The sequence below is a fragment of the Eutrema salsugineum genome, unplaced genomic scaffold (genome assembly GCF_000478725.1).
Source record: "Eutrema salsugineum unplaced genomic scaffold, Eutsalg1_0 scaffold_2, whole genome shotgun sequence".
In the NCBI taxonomy this organism is placed as follows: domain Eukaryota; kingdom Viridiplantae; phylum Streptophyta; class Magnoliopsida; order Brassicales; family Brassicaceae; genus Eutrema; species Eutrema salsugineum.
In genome coordinates, this window is record NW_006256829.1 from 10,828,033 (window position 1) to 10,844,812 (window position 16,780).

At 33.7% G+C, this 16,780-nt stretch overlaps 4 protein-coding genes and 1 long non-coding RNA gene across 8 annotated transcripts; 1 reads left to right on the forward strand and 4 right to left on the reverse strand.

Annotated features, from left to right (window-relative positions):
* Positions 1 to 1,255, reverse strand: LOC18017012. Its single transcript, XM_006401495.2, has 2 exons — positions 768 to 1,255; positions 1 to 170 (listed from the first exon to the last, which is right to left on the reverse strand). Exons 1-2 carry the CDS (start codon positions 1,100 to 1,102, stop codon positions 113 to 115), a joined length of 393 nt encoding a protein of 130 aa, XP_006401558.1. The 5' UTR covers positions 1,103 to 1,255; the 3' UTR covers positions 1 to 112.
* Positions 1,256 to 4,325: 3,070 nt separating this feature from the next.
* LOC18017013 (organelle RRM domain-containing protein 2, mitochondrial) lies at positions 4,326 to 6,115 on the reverse strand. Its single transcript, XM_006401496.2, has 4 exons — positions 5,740 to 6,115; positions 4,943 to 5,011; positions 4,744 to 4,850; positions 4,326 to 4,622 (listed from the first exon to the last, which is right to left on the reverse strand). Exons 1-4 carry the CDS (start codon positions 5,921 to 5,923, stop codon positions 4,512 to 4,514), a joined length of 471 nt encoding a protein of 156 aa, XP_006401559.1. The 5' UTR covers positions 5,924 to 6,115; the 3' UTR covers positions 4,326 to 4,511.
* Positions 6,116 to 6,787: 672 nt separating this feature from the next.
* On the reverse strand, positions 6,788 to 9,965 carry LOC112086737. 4 transcript variants are annotated; one of them, XR_002899602.1, is made up of 6 exons: positions 9,835 to 9,965; positions 9,337 to 9,629; positions 9,053 to 9,145; positions 7,736 to 8,326; positions 7,563 to 7,618; positions 6,788 to 7,223 (listed from the first exon to the last, which is right to left on the reverse strand). It is a non-coding gene; the product is annotated as an uncharacterized LOC112086737 (long non-coding RNA). The 4 variants fall into 4 exon arrangements; XR_002899601.1 differs by having other exon boundaries at positions 7,536 to 7,618; XR_002899599.1 differs by having other exon boundaries at positions 7,563 to 8,326.
* Positions 7,694 to 9,827, forward strand: LOC112086736 (putative beta-glucosidase 41). The gene is made up of 9 exons (XM_024156321.1): positions 7,694 to 7,769; positions 7,849 to 8,008; positions 8,090 to 8,345; positions 8,424 to 8,539; positions 8,637 to 8,860; positions 8,960 to 8,991; positions 9,064 to 9,166; positions 9,254 to 9,362; positions 9,430 to 9,827. Exons 1-9 carry the CDS (start codon positions 7,709 to 7,711, stop codon positions 9,662 to 9,664), a joined length of 1,296 nt encoding a protein of 431 aa, XP_024012089.1. The 5' UTR covers positions 7,694 to 7,708; the 3' UTR covers positions 9,665 to 9,827.
* Positions 9,966 to 12,693: 2,728 nt separating the features above from the next.
* On the reverse strand, positions 12,694 to 13,716 carry LOC18017014. The gene is made up of 5 exons (XM_024155430.1): positions 13,693 to 13,716; positions 13,361 to 13,478; positions 13,183 to 13,265; positions 12,963 to 13,024; positions 12,694 to 12,805 (listed from the first exon to the last, which is right to left on the reverse strand). The coding sequence occupies exons 1-5, from the start codon at positions 13,714 to 13,716 to the stop codon at positions 12,694 to 12,696; spliced, it is 399 nt and encodes a 132-aa protein (XP_024011198.1).
* Between the last annotated feature and the right edge of the window lie 3,064 nt (positions 13,717 to 16,780).

Below are 16,780 nucleotides of genomic sequence, written 5' to 3' on the forward strand. Positions count from 1 at the left end.
TACATCGGTAATCGGTGACTTTTTTATTTCTTATACTATCAAAGAAATATATATACATTAATGCTACATCTTTCCATTAATTTGATTAAACTTCACAAGACACAACTGAAACTCAAAACATGAACGGAGTTGGTGAGAATGCCGGAATTACTGGTTCGAAAGCATTTCTCCTGCAAAATAAAATAAAAAAACAAAAACGTCAAAACAATATACTTCACAAATCACACAACCTGTTCTTTTGCCATTTTACTAAAAAAAAATGTCAGGAATAAAAAATAACACACGACTCCTGTTAATAAAAAGAATTTTGGTTATCTTCCCATTTACGTCTCCTGTTTACTCGAATAAAAACTAAACATACTGATGTTGACATCCCAACTATATCGAATCTTTATCCACTAAATATGTAGCATCTTAACTACCATGGTTAATCTTATCTTATAATTTTCACTGATAATAAAACAAAAATTACATTGAAAATGTTAGAGAAATCTTCAAAAATTCAATCTTGTTTCAAACATTTGTGAATATTCATTCTTTCTATTGATTCAATAACAAACTTTACATTTCAACAACAAAAGTATGACTAAAATTCTGTAATTTATTAAAATATATAATCATGAAAAGTGAAAACTATAACCTTGATTAAACAAAAACAATCATGTGTTTTTTGATAAGTAGTTATGTAAAGCAATTCCCAATAATCATTATTTGTTGTCATTCCCAACTAACAAATTAAAAAAAGTTAGAGAATTGTGTGTGCTTACCCAAAATCGTCACTGCGGAAACGAACATGACCACCACCGGATCGAGACGACGCTTCTCCGCCGCCGCCTTCACTTTTCCGACGTACTTTCCTCTCTTCTTCCACCTTTTCCGATTTCTCCGTAATCGCCGGCTTGTGCTCCGATATCACGCTAAGGGACGGTCTCCACTCTGCCACCTGTCCCGGTTGACCCGCAACTCTAACGCGTTTCCGCCGCCTTCGCTGTTTCATTAGCGACTGCGTTTCGTCGGAAACCGAATCATCCGCGTTTGCGTCGGTTTGGTGGAGCTGCTGCGAACCGAAACAAGGCACGACGAGCTCTAGCAAGAATTTCATACCCTACACCACACCACACCTGATCCCTTCTCTTCCTTTTTTTTCTTTTTAATTCAAAATCTTGATATTAATCCTTAATAGAGGCTAATTAATATTTTGAGATGATTACAGATGTTTTCAAGAAACGTTTGAGAAAGTATAGTAAATTGGAGTGGTGTGATTCTCTTCAGAAACAAGAGTGCAATTTATAGGAGGAAGTCAAGTCGAGAATGATTACGTGGACATGAGTAGATTTATGGCATTACAATTATTACTAAACTGCCCTTGACGTACCTTATCTTTAACCGGATTTGGTTTTTACATTTTGCTGGTTTTACGTTGAAATCGAGAGGTAAGTGTCTCATTGCCGAGTCTCATAATCGGCGTTACAAATTGTTTCCAAATGATTGTTTTTTTTTTCCCTAAAGATTTGTACATCATTGTACATGATAGATCTGTAACCATTTTGTACTTTGTCAAATCTTAATCGTAATGTTGGTTAGTAATTTATTTGGGGGTACATGTATTGATTACTTGGTGGCTATAATAAGGTCCAAATTTTTTAAAATAAAACTATACTATACTTATATACAGTTATGGTTTTGAATCGGGTCTGTTGGCAGAGTCGTATACATCATTCATTTATTTTATCTTGTCGTCTCGAGTAGTCTGGTTCATATGTTTGGGTCTAATTTGCCAAGAACCATATACTTACAATTTGGTACAGGAACCTATTTACAGATAAAATAAAAAAATATAGTAGAATCTGAAATCTTGTAAACATTTTTGGCGTGATCCTCTTTTCAAGTAGAATCATTCTGTCGACGTGAACATTTTTGTTTCCGTAACTGGAATTACTTGTATTTTCCTAGTATACAAAAAGGCTTATTGTTTGTTATTGAGGATAATTTTGGACCACTTATTAATGTTTTCCGACATATTAATTTCTTATTTTTCTATTCAGAAACAAACTAGTTTTGTTACCTTACCGAATAGTGGTGGGTTGTGTTCTACTAAACTGATTCACATTTCACAATGCATATGAAGCCAATTATAATTGTAATGATTAAGATGTTTCGTTATTAATTTGAAGATATCTTACATAAATTAAGCTTGGGATGGGTTCAGGATTTCTGTTTGGATTTGTTTAGGTGATAGCTCGTATGCAAAGAGTTGAAAAAAAAAACAGAGTAGAAACGGTTATGAAATTTATAGATGATGTATTTTTGTTGATTTTGTTGTTTTTAATTCGGTTGTTTGTTGTTGAAAGAAGATACGGTTACATGGTGGCTTAATCTCAGTGAAATTAGATATATAAACCTAGCTATAATATTCTTGATCTTATATTACTAATTAAAATCAGTCAAATTCAATATCACTATCATTTTATTTTCCGTTGGGCACTTTTATAACTGTTTATACAGTCTCAGGTATACGAATAATATTTGATGATACGCTGATACAATCTATATACTAATAATATGCATGTGCTATTTACTTGGGCCGTGGCAATCAGAAAATTTTATATTGCAAGAACTTAAATCTAAAGTCCTGTAGATAAGAGCTACATTAAATGGATCAGATCAGACACATATCTCCTAACGATCTAGAAAATGATACGTTCAAGCTAAACATTATGTATAACTTATTCATGAATGAAACGTTCAAGCTAAACATTATGTATAACTTATTCATGAAACGAAAACAGCTCCATTTAAACCCTAATTCAACCACAGAGAACGACATATCCAATATGCTGTCACGTTTGAAAGTAATCACACATGCGGCGAAACAAAAGCGACGATGACTCATCTCTTGTTAATTTGTTTGTACTGATTAAAATAATATAAAAATACATCACTCCTTTTCTAATTAATACGACGACTTTATAGTAACATTTCTTAAATGAAAAATGGAGTTAGTCAGTTACTTATGTTATTTTGGCTATGAATGTAAACATCATTGAAAATAAAATTTTGGTTATACAAAGAATATAACCTATCAAATGCAACCTTGGCAAAAAATATAAAAAAAAAACAAGGATGCATAAGTTTTTGAGTAGATTTTACTTCGCCCATTTCAGCCACCGACACATTTGCGTCTAATTACTTTTTTCATTTCAGTTAGCTATGCTGCTACTTGATAGGTGTCACGGGCCAAGGAGTTTATCGAATAGAATAAGATCAGCCGAAGAGGACACACGTATATGAGTTTATCGAATTTTCTAAAGATCATATTATGTGGTTAGGATTACGTCTAAGCTCTAACAAAAAAAAAGAGATAACAAAGTATGATATAAGATCATCGTCGACGAAAAAAAACTTGATTAGGAACGTTATCCGTTTTGGAAGAATCGCATTGAATTACTTTGATGCAGCCAAATTTGACTTGTGCTTTACTCCTTAAACTTGGAAGTTGGAAACAGAGTCCATTTGTACACGTTGCGGTCGACATTCTAATTACAACTAACATTTGCGTCTAAGGATTAGACAATCAACGAACAAAACATATGACAATCACCATTTATAAGCTAAGTACACTGAAATTGACTTGAGAATGGGTCTCGATTGGTTTTGGAGTAATATGGTGAGTCGTGTAAATTAGAATTGGTTGCATGAGAAAGAGGGAATTGTCTCACCAGACGTATTTGGACAGCGAAGGAATGTTATAGTATGAACGGTATCTCTTTAGTTTTGTTTCCTTTTTTTGTCTTTGTAATATTTATTGCATATAACTTATATAAGCCATTAGTATTTGATATTTCTCTTGTTTTGTTCAGTCCACATGTTATAAAAATATTCGTGTAGATTCTAGACAGCTCCACGTGAAAATTTTGAGAACTCAATGTTTGTTTTGTTGTGGGCCAATTACGTATTCCCATTTGTTAAAATCATCATAATGGTGTGAATTATGAAAGTGTTCAATCATCTCAACAAATTGTGAGTTAGTGATTGGCTAATAGCTACGGACCCATTGGGTTTTATAAAAATGTTCAATTAGATTCGGTTCAAAGTGTTTTGGTTCACAAAAAGGAAAAATTCTAAGCTAAGAAAATAACAACTAAATGAAAGCAATGTTTCTTTGTTAACCGATCGAACCGGATCTGAATTTTCTATGGCTCTAAAGAACAATCAATCTCATTTGAACCGGTCCATATAAAAACTTTCCGGTAGGGAATCTAAACCAATCGAAACAACAAATAACGAAACAAGACGTCTAAGTTTTTCAGACCTCCACGTAATCCATATTGCTCACTGGTTTTTTTTTTGTCATTTAACACAAAAAATAATTATTAAGTTTTCGACATTCTCAAGTTAATAACATGATATAAAAGACAACAGTTGTAACATAGTAGAGAATAGAATAAAGCACAAAAAATAATAAAAAGATTCATCGAGATCCAATGCATTCATGAACAAGCAAGCCTTTTTCAATAGCGGTTACCATATGGAGGACGAGACATGTTGTTCTGAGGTTGATATGATGGCGATTGCTCTCTAGGTCTTGCATACTCTGCGAATATGACCCAACCGTCAAGAAACTGCAGAGAAACACAGGAGAAGAGAATTAGCTTTAGATGTCTGTATATATAATTATATATAATAGATCTTGATCACATTTTTTGTATTTTGAGATTTAAAACTAGAATGAATATTATTTACCTTCCCATCCATTCCAGCTATGCCTTTTGCAGAATCTTCTAAGGTCATATATCGAACAAATCCAAACCCTTTAGAATATCCTGAGACTCTGTCTGTGACAACCTTAGCTACAAAAACCAATTTTCAGAGAAAGGATTCGTTACAGTCTGTTCGGATAGTTTTGATGCACATAAATGTTCATAATAAGGAGATTTATTACCATCAGCAACTTCTCCAAACTGAGCGAAAGCTGTCCTAAGTCCTTCAGATGTGGTGCGCTTGCTAAGCCCTGGAAAATAAGGTAGCACAAAGATGATCCTTTTAGATTTCAAAGTTTCAGCTTCATAGACACAATGATAACACGACGAAAAGAAACTTCAGGAAACTGATATACAGCATCAGAACAGAACAGGACTGAACTGAAACTTCATCTAAATATGACATGTGCATGTATACATATTACCCTCGAGACTAAACTTCACGATATTTATTATTTAATGACCATGAAAACAGAGGCTATGAACAAAGAAAACAGCGAATCCAAAAGTGTGTTGCATCAAAGCCCATTGTTAAGCTACGTGTCAAAACTCATTGATACAATAGTAGTAGCCTTCAAAAGCTAGAAACAGCCCAGATTTGTCCTCGGAAACAAGACAGTCGCTACACATAGAACTAGGCTAGTATTCAATCGAAAACACTGAATTCTTTACAAGACAAATGATCAAAACAAAAGATTCAAAAAAGCTCTCTTTTCAATTTAGACGAAGCAATCGGAAATGACGACCAAAAGAGGAATAACTGAGATAATCACAGAAAATCTATCTCTCGTTGCAACTTCTTGATCAAATTCTGAACAAAGATGCTGTGATCTCTCAATCGTAAACTGAAAAGATAGTCCAAATCTCAACCAAAAGGAAGGATCTTCGAAGAACATCAAAACAGAAACGCACATAGCCCGAGCGACGATAAACCCTCAAAACCCAGAAATGAAATGAGAGACTGAAAGAGGCGTATTACCGGAGACGAAGAGATTGGTGCTGGGTTCCGCCTGAGGACGAGCCGGAGCATCAGCTTCAGCCTTCGGAGAAAGAAATGAAAAGTTTGGAGCGTTTGAACAGAACAGCCGTCTCAGTCCAGCCGGAGCCGTAGCCATTTCCGTAGCCGCTCTCGCAATCGCCGGGAGTCTCATAGACATCGCCATAGGTTCAATTGACCGATCGGCGTAATGATCTTCTTCGGATTAAAGAAGAAACAAAAATGAAAGGTTTAAACTTTAGAGAGCTAAAACCCTAAACCAAAAGCCGATCAATCGATTGATTTTGAGAAACGAGGGTTTTTCGCGATAAGGAGTAATGGAATGGAGAAGACCTAATGAAAAGAAAAAAAATGACACAAGAGAAATGACGAATATAGCCCTTTGAAGTAGTTCCATTTTTGGTTTAGCTGGCTCGGTCCATTTCTGGTAGGATCATCATTCCAATGCGTTCGAGATTTCTCCAATTTTTTTTTTTTTTTTTAACCTTTTTCTTTCTCCAATTTTTTTGGGAAGTAGATTTCCAAACTTCCAGTTTCTTTTCATTAATATTTGATTACAAAATTATTTCAATATTCCTAACCATTTAAACTATTCACAGTTACTCAAACAATGGTATCAGAACACATGTTAGCATTTAGCAAACATGGTATTAAAAATGTTGACAAAAAAATGAGTAGACATGGAACAAAAAAAATGTATATTCTGTTGAAAAAGATTAATGAACTTTAACCATTTATTATATAATCTAACATGTATAAAGCAAAAACATCAGCATATAGATAAATGTATAGGTGCTGACATGCTGTAAAGGCCTTAAATTAATGTTCAATTAAGTTCTCACTCATTGATTTTTCCATTAATTTATCTATTCAACTAGAAATAATTTTTTTTTGTTATTGTTCAGTTAGGAATTCAGTTTGATTATCTTGTAGATGGGTGTACAGAGAAAACCAAAATAATCAGTGCCTAGACAAAAATAATGTTAAAAAAACATAGGAAATTAATAAAGTAGATCAATGTTTTCTAGCTGACAAATTTTTATTCTTCTTAGAGTAAACTTATAGTTTTTGGCAGAAGAAGTAAAAGAAACGTGTACAGTATTAAGAAGAGAGAAACAAATGTCAACACCAAAGAAGAGCCTTAAGAGAGCTTTTGCTTTACACTCTTCCCCTTTCTCCTTCAGCTTTACGAATTAAAAACACATAATCTCCATTTCTATTTCTTGCCTCCAAATCTTTCATTCGACCAGACAAAAAGTTCCCTCTCTCTCTCTCGCCCTCTCTAGCTCTCTCTCTCTTCCTCTCTCTATCACGAAACTCGTCATGGTTCTGGTTCTGTTCGTCATCGTCGTCTTCTTCGCGTCCCTTCATCAAGTTTCATCAGACTCTATCAGCAGAGCGAATTTTCCAGATGGGTTTGTGTTCGGAACAGCTTCTTCAGCTTACCAGGTGACATTCTTCTTCTTCTGCAAAAGAATCCAAGAAAAGATTTCAAAACACCAAGATTCTGATAATCGCAACATTTTTCTCGCAAGAAAATCAGTTTGAAGGAGCTGCGAACGAAGGAAACAAAGGAGAAAGCATATGGGACACTTTCACGAAGAAACCAGGTATCAAAGAAACAAACCCAGAAAACAAAAACCCAGATTTTAGTCAATATAACATTATTGTTCTTGATCAACAGGAAAGATATTAGACTTCAGCAATGCGGATACTACGGTCGATCAATATCATAGATATCATGTAAGTTAATATCATAGATATCATGTAAGTTTTACCTAACAATGAAACATTGGTTGACTTACGCTTGAAGATAAAAGTAGGGTTTGCTTCTCCATAGAGCAACCTCGTCCAAACAAAACTGAGATACAGGTCATAAATGAGAGAATCTAAGTAGCAAGAACCTTTAACTTTCTCTGAATTTTTGCTTTCACAGAGTGATATAGACCTGATGAAAGATCTGAGAATGGATGCTTACAGATTCTCTATATCTTGGTCAAGAATATTCCCTAGTAAGTTTGATTCATTTAGCTGTCATAAGCGTAATGTTTTGTGTTTCAGACGGGTTTTGTTAAACTTGAGGTTTAACAGATGGAACAGGGGAAGCAAACCCAGAGGGAGTCAAGTACTATAACAGCCTCATAGATGCTCTTTTAGCCAAAGGAATCAAACCTTACGTGACATTGTATCACTGGGATCTTCCACAAGCTTTAGAGGACAGATATGAAGGATGGCTAAGCAGAGATGTCGTGTATGTATATGAACTTTGGATCAAAATCTTGATATGTTGAGATGATTAGAAAGAAAAAAATCTAATAACAAAATTGTGCAGGGATGATTTCGAGCATTATGCATTCACCTGTTTCAAAGCTTTTGGAGATAGAGTGAAGTACTGGATCACTTTCAATGAGCCACGCGGGTTATCGATCCAAGGCTATGACACGGGAATTCAAGCTCCAGGGAGGTGCTCACTTCTGGGACATTGGTTCTGTAAGAAGGGGAAGTCATCGGTCGAACCATATGTTGTAGCTCACAACATTCTCTTGTCTCATGCTGCTGCCTACCACAACTACCAGAGACATTTCAAGGTAAGAAAACAGAACAGAACATGATGATCATCTCATGATTCTTATTTCATAGTAAAATGTAAGAATGTCTATATGCAGGACAAACAACGTGGTCAAATCGGGATATCGTTAGATGCAAAATGGTATGAGCCAATGTCTGATTGTGATGAGGACAGAGATGCAGCTCGTAGAGCGATGGATTTTGGTATTGGATGGTAAATATAAGATCCTTTTTGTATGTATGTTTGTTTTACATTAGAAAAGTTTAAACGAGAAGAGGCAGCTAAAGTGACAGAATGTGATATAAAACAGGTTTATGGATCCTCTAATCAATGGAGACTATCCAGCTTCAATGAAAATTCTAGTGGAAGAGAGACTACCAAAGATCACACCAGAGATGTCCAAAAGCATAAAAGGGGCATTTGATTTCTTTGGAATCAACCACTACACGACACTATACGCAAGGAACGACAGAACTCAGATAAGGAAACTGATTCTGCAAGACGCTTCTTCCGATGCAGCCGTTATCACAAGCTGTAAGATCAGACACCATTTTCTCATTCCTGCTATAGAAAACATATCAATGCCTAAATGTCTAATCTTTCTACTCTCTGTTTGCACTCTAATTGTTGTAGCTTTTCGTGGAGGAGTACCTATAGGAGAAAGAGTATGTTTTCTACTCACTAATCCTAAAAGAACCACCTACTATAATCTAATAAGAAACTTACTTGGAATCCAGGCTGGGTCAAGCTGGCTACACATTGTCCCATGGGGAATCAGGAAACTGGCAGTGTATCTTAAAGACATGTATGGAAACCCACCTGTATTCATCACAGAAAACGGTAAAAAAGTCACTCTCAGAATCCCAAAAATGTGATCTTCCTCAACAGTTTCATTTCTTAGATGGAAAAAAGGGTGAAAATGTTTAGGCATGGATGAGAAAAACAAGCGATACATAGACATGGAGAAAGCATTACAAGATGACAAGAGGATTAGCTTCCACAGAGATTACCTCTCCAACTTATCAGCTGCCATAAGGTAAAACAGTGGAAACCAAACTTCCAACCTGCAAAAACAACGAAGTCTTAACTGTTTTTTTGGGCAGGGACGATGGTTGCGATGTAAGAGGATACTTCGTGTGGTCATTGCTAGACAACTGGGAATGGAACTCGGGATACACAGTCCGGTTCGGGATCTACTATGTCGACTATAAGAAGAATCTCACAAGGATCCCTAAAGCCTCTGCTCGATGGTTTCGAACCATGCTTGATTCGGCAAGGATTGATCTTCTTAGCTCTTCCGAGGCTACAAAAACAGATACTAGTATCACGCAAGAGTAGAGTTAGAGTAGATATATACACAGATTGTTCATACAAAAAGGCTCAATTTTTAGGATTTGTTGAACAAAAATATTGCTGAATCAAATATAATTTGATTAAAAAAACCCCCTTCTCCGAGTTATTAGATTTTGAAGGTGACGAATTTAAACAAGCTATTAAAGGAGAGTTACATCGAGCCCAAGAAAGTGGTGATCTTGAGGAAAGAAATGGAGAATGAGAAGGAGAAAATGCGAGTTTTCTGAAGAGTACGGACCAGAAGAGCCATGGAGGTTTTCTCATTTTCGCGAGCGAGTGGCATGGAGCTGGTTTAATGGCTGTAACGCCACAAATTGAAAAAAATTAATCTGCAGTTTGCAGTCCTATAATATAAACAAATCTATATGTCATAATATATAGAATTCTCAATTTACCCTTAATGAAAATATTTGTGGCATTTTTGAATTTGGTGAAAAAATAATTGATTTTATTAAAATTAATAATTTAAAACGAAAATTAATAAAAAAAAAATAAAATTTTATGCTCTTCTTCTTCGTCGGTGGATTCTGAAAACAAGCAAATCTCATTTTTGCAGTTGAATCCTCGCCTCTTCCTTTTCTTCTTCATCTTCTGCAATCAGTTTCTTATTTTATCTCCTTTATCCACCACTATTGTTGAAGTTTTAAAATCCAGTTAGGTTTTTATTTACAGATTTGGGGATTTCAAAATTTAGGGATTTGATTTGCCAAAATTGTTTGTTCTAGATGCAAATCGGGTTGGTATGTGACGATTAGGTCTTTGCATAGATAATTTTTCGAATTCAGTTGTTAAATCATGGTGTTTCTTAGGTAGATTATAATTAGAACCCGAGTTCATCACCAAATCTGCAGAAAAAAGACAACTGGTACAAATGGTACAACTAAGAGATAAGAGGACCATTAGTACAACTGGTACAACTATGAGATAGAGGACAACTGGTACAATAGGTATAACTAAGACAACTTAAATAATTGTTGATTGAAAATTCTTTTATTATAATTGCGAATCGGATTGGTAACCCCGTTTTATCTGACGATTAGCATGGATAATTTTTTTAATATAGTTGTTGAATCATAGTGGTTCTTAGGTAAATTATAATTATATATGAGTTCATCAGCAAATCTGCAGAGATGGACAACTAGTACAATTATGTACAATTATGTACAACTATGTACAAAAATTGACAATGCACATAGGTGCACATGTTACCTTGACGGATAACTAGACACTTAGGAAAGTTAATCTAGTCTAGAGGATTTCATTTTTGGCCGAAAATGCTTTCCGGATGGAAATAAACAAGGTATAACTGGACACATATATACAACTATATGTAATTCTTTCATTAGAAAATAATAATGATAAAACTATAAATATAAAAAGCAAACATCCACTTAAAAAAATGTAGAAAAGTCGTAAAGTATAAGGAATAAAATTAAAAAGATGGATAACATAAAATTATCATTTTTCTAATATATATTATTGGTTTCACATCAAACATCCCTTCTGATACAAAGAAGACTTTGATAATGTTAACAATCTTATGATGGAAAAGAGCCAAAATTATGATTTTGCATAAATTGTAGTATGAAAATGTTATAAATGGACTACAATAATCGAAAATTATGTGGACAACTACAAAATAATAATTTATATCAAGGGACAACTGAAAAAAATGCTAAAATCGCCAAATGACAACTATGAAGAATTTTGGACAACTGGACAACTAGGTACAACTATGTACAAAATTGACGGCACACGTGGTACTTTGACTGCGCACATGTTCTTTTTTGTCGACGCACATGTGTATTTTTATTAATTTTTAATAGATTTTAATTATAATTTTAAATTACATAATTATATCAGTTGTACCAGTTGTACCAGTTGTATTTCACACGTGCGTCTACAACAGACAACATAGTTGTACCTAGTTGTCCAGTTGTCCAAAATTTGTAATAGTTGTCCTTTCATCGATTTTGTAGTTTTTTCAGTTGTCTTTCGACAGAAATTATTATATTCTAGTTGTCCACAAGAATTTCGAACATTATATAACAGCCCCAATGGTTTTACGTTATTATTTTTCTATTTTTCTATTTTTGCATAGACGCTTGCATAAGATGGATAACATTGTCAAAGACTTTCTTATAATATAAGGGCTATTTCAAATGAAACCAAAAAAATTTGGTTCTTTGAACAAAACAAAGTTTTATTTTATTCTTTCTAGTATAGACGTGAAAAGATACAATTTTTAGAGTATGAGTTTTTTTAAATAAGAATTTTAAGAATTTGTTTTTAACATTACAATTAAAATATAGTTGTCCCGAGTTGCACCTAGTTGTCCTGGAGAAATTCATAACGTAATTGTACCTAGTTGCACCTAGTTGCCCTGTAAAAATTCATAACATAATTGTATCTAATTGCACCTAGTTGCCCTGAAGAAATTCATAACGTAGTTCTACCTAGTTGCGCACTTGTTTTTTTTTGTTGGCACACATGTTTTTTCTAACTAATTTTTAATTAAATTTTATTATAATTTTAAATTATATAGTTATACCACTTGTACCAAATTGTACTTAGTATTAGTTGTGCATAGTTTACTTAGTTGTCCATAATTGTATTTAATTGTACCATAATTATATTTAGTTGTCCATAATTGTACTTAGTTGTCCATTTTTGTATTTGATAAAAAAGTGAATAAAATAGAATGTAACAAAAAATGAAAAAAAGATGGTTGATTTCTTTTATTTCTTCTTATTTTGTGAAGAACGCATAATAGATCAAACAAAACATCCAACAACTCATAATAGATAACCATTTGCTAAAACTTTTAAAGGCGACTAAAATTGCATAAAGAGTATAGTAAACTCTATGAGTCAGGAGAAAACCTGCATTCTATCATCAATTTCACAAGTGGAACTCTCTACATCCAGCGATTTTTTACTTTCTTCATTGATCCCGGATTAAAGAGAGTTTTTTGGTCAGAACTAACAATCGATCAGCTCTATAAGATCCATCCATCACGACTTCATTTGATGGGGAGGGCGAGGGAGGATCGAATTTGCCAGCTCTTCGTTCACCATCACCAGAAGAGGTGGCATCTGCTTCATAACCTCTGGCATATCATTCAAGCTACAACACACAATTGTTCAATCAACATAGCAAGCAGATATTTGAGTTAATAACACCAAAAGTTTAAAACAACATATTTGTTGGAAGAGAGGGACATATCCCAAAAAAAGCTAATGACAGAGATATGATCTATAGATATATGGGCAAAAAGTATTACTTGTTCAAGATTGCGAGGATATTTTCCCAAGCTTTGCACAAGATACTGACGTTCTCATGTATCTGCAACGGGAAGATAGAATCTCTTAAGCTGATAAAGTTCAAATAAATATATCCATCATAGGATTACTCAAAAGCCAATAATACAAGGTAAAGAAACAAATCCAGTCCCAAGGAAGTATACAAAAGTCTACAAGCTGAAAGATAGAAGTTGCATTCACCTGGAAAGCTGAGAAATTTGATGAAACTTGATTAAACATCTGAGAATTTTGTTCAAGAAGATCTCCACTCACACCACCAATAGCTGCAAAGAAGCAAAGATACATATGCCTCTTTTAGTCCAATCTAGAAGAATTTGATTCAAAAGAAAAGAAAAAAAAACTAGATTCTTGGACAAACCTTTATATAAAATGCCATCATCAGTATCTATAGGCATCATAGGAGGAGCATATGAAGGACCATTCGGATGCACATTCAAATGAGATGAAGACTTGGCTGAAGAATCTGCAGCTTTTTCCTGACAAACAGAATGTGAAAGAGATTAATTTGCTGATGTAGACTTTTAAATGCATCATAATACGACCCAAGAACATTTAGCCGTCGAAATCATAAGTAAATGACTCAAAATTCAAGCTAGTTACACACTATAACCCAATCAAAATGCTTTCAATTATCTTTCTTTTGTTTGTTATCAAAATTCCATATTGGAATTGAAATCCACGTACCTAAACCTCGCCTTTCATTCCTCTCACCATATTTCTCTGGAATAAAGACCATTCTCCCTGAACCCATTCTCAATACTCTTCTAATCTGTGTTTTAAAAAAAGTTCTAACAATTTGGAGATCCATTGAGCCAAAATTGAAGTGATTTATCTCTATGAGAAATAAAATCACCTGGAAGTCTGATTGAGAGTAAAGAGTTAAAAACCAGAGAAAGATGAGAGAAAAAATGGTGAGAGAGAAGAGACAGAGAGAGACGGAAACGGAAGATAAAGAGTGAGTAAACGGCAAGAAGACGAGGAAAGTGAGCAGAAAAAAAGATGATTGAAGTGGTGGAGAACATGAAGATCGAAAAAGAGGAAGAAGATGGAGCGATGAAGGAGAAATCCTCATAAATAATATATTTTTTAATTAATTTAGGATATAATTATTATGGGATAAATATCAATTGGGTCGGGTTATAGGGTTTAGGTGGAATGGATGGATATCACCCAGGTTTTATTGTAATTAAAGAAACAAGTAAAGGAGAAAATAGGATTTTCCAGGATTTTTGATATTAAAAGAAAATCAAAATTAAATTAATTATTAGCTTATGGCGTTTGGGCATACTTTTTCCTGATTTATGGCATTTTAGCCTGTCGCTCAAAGGAGCTCATAAGCCATAATCTAATAACTAATTTAATTTTGATTTTCTTTTAATATCGAAAACCCTGGAAAATCCTACCATCTCCCTTATCTGTTTCTATAATTACAGTAAAACCTGGGTGATATCCACCCATTCCACCTAAACCCTATAACCCGACCCAACTCATACTTATCTCCTAATAATTATATCCTATATTCATAATTAAAAAAAATAATAATTTAGCGAGGCTTCTTTTTCATCGCTTCCTTCATCGGGAGCATTCCTTCATCGGCTATCTTCTTCTTTTTCTTCAAATTTTTCCTGTTCTCCACCACTTTGATCATCTATTTTCTGCTCACTTTCTTCGTCTTTTCGCCAGTTCGGTCACTCTTTGTCTCCTGTCTCTTTGTCTCTTATCTTTCACCGCTTCTTCTCTCGTTTTATTTTGGTCTTTAACTCTATACTCTCAATCAGACATTCAGATGATTTTATTTTTCATAGAGATAAATTGCTTCAATTTTGGCTCAATTGAATCTCCAAATTTTTAGGATTTTTTTAAAACATAGATTGGAAGAGTATTGAGAATGGGTTCACGGAGAACTGTTTTTAGTCTAGAGAGATATGGTGAGAGGAATAGAAGGCGAGGTTTAGGTATGTGGATTTCAATTCCAATATGCAATTTGACACTAGTAAAGCAACAAACAAAAGAAAGATAGTTGAAAGCATATTGATTGGGTTCTAGTGTGTAACTAGCTTGAAATTTTAGTCATTTACTTGTGATTTTCGACGGGTAAAGGTTCTCGGTCGTCTTATGTTGCATTTAAAAGTCTACATCAGCAAATTAATCTCTTTCACATTCTGTTTGGAAAAGCCAAGTCTTCATCTCATTTGAATGTGCATCCGAATGGTCCTTCATATGCTCCTCCTATGATACCTATAGATACTGATCTGATGATGGCATTTCATATAAAGGTTTGTCCAAGAATCTAGTTTTTATTTTCTTTTCTTTTGAATCAAAATCTTCCATATTGGACTAAAAGAGGCATATGTGTCTTTGCTTTTTTTGCAGCTATTAGTGGTGTGAGTGGATGCTCTTGAAGCAAATGAAAAAACGATCAGAGCTGATAATGAATTAGCAGCTGCAGCACATGGAAGATCCACTTGGCTGGGTTTTAAAGAAAACAGAGGTGATCAGAGGATAATCGTTAGTATATAAAGTTTATGGTATTGATCATTGGATTTTATTAGTCTTTTTGTAGTTTGTTCGGTACTAGAGATATTAGATATAGAGAATCAATTTTTTTGTTTTGTTGAGTATTTGTTTTGTCTTTGAAAAGTTACATATTTCATTGTAGGTACGATTAGGATGGTATTATGCTGTTACATATAGCAAGAGCATAAAGGAGTGGTCATATAGAGGTGGAGCCTTGCTAAAGAGTTTCAAACTTCTTTCATCTTGATGTTTATATATTCTGAGAAGTACTTGATTTGTTTTATTTCATTAATTTTTGGCTGAATTTGAGATGTTATCTTAGATGTTTTGTTTTATTTATTATGAGTTCTTCAGAAAACAAGAAGAAAAAAAAGAAATCAGCCATCTTTTTTTCATTTTTTGTTACATTCTATTTTATTCATCTTTTTTATTCAAATGCAAAGATGGACAACCAAGTACAACTATGGACAATTATGGACAGTTAAGTATAATTATGGACAACTAAGTACAACTATGTACAACTAATGCTAAGTACAATTTTGGTAAAAAAAAACATGTACAACTAGGTGCAATTAAGTACAATTACGTTATGAATTTTTCCAGGACAACTAGGTGCAATTAGGTACAATTACGTTATGAATTTTTTCAAGACAACTAGGTGCAATTAGGTACAATTACGTTATGAATTACATTAAAATTATAATTATCATTAATTAAAAAAAAGTATGGAGTGTTTCTTATAGTTTAAGACATGTTTGCATTTCTTAAATATATACTTTCTTCATAGTTGTCCTTTGGCGATTTTAGCATTTTTCGAGTTGTCCCTTAATATAAATTATTATTTTGTAGTTGTTCACATGATTTTCGATTATTGCAGTTCATTTACAAGGTTTTCATGACACAAATTATTCAAAATCATATATTTGCATCTTTTCCATAAAAAGATTGTTAACATTATGAAAGTCTTCCTTGTATCATAAGGGGTGTAACTAGGTAGAATTACGTAATGAATTTCTTCAAGGCAACTAGGTGCAATTAGGTACAATTACGTTATAAGGAAGTCTTTGACAATGTTATCCATCTTTTGCAAGCGTCTATGCAAAAATATAGAAAAAAAAAAATAATAACGCAAAATCCTTGTGGACAACTAGAACATAAGAATTTATGTCAAAGGACAACTGAAAAAACTACAAAATCGATCAAAAGACAACTATTACAATTTTTGGACAACTGGACAACTAGGTACAACTGATATAATTAT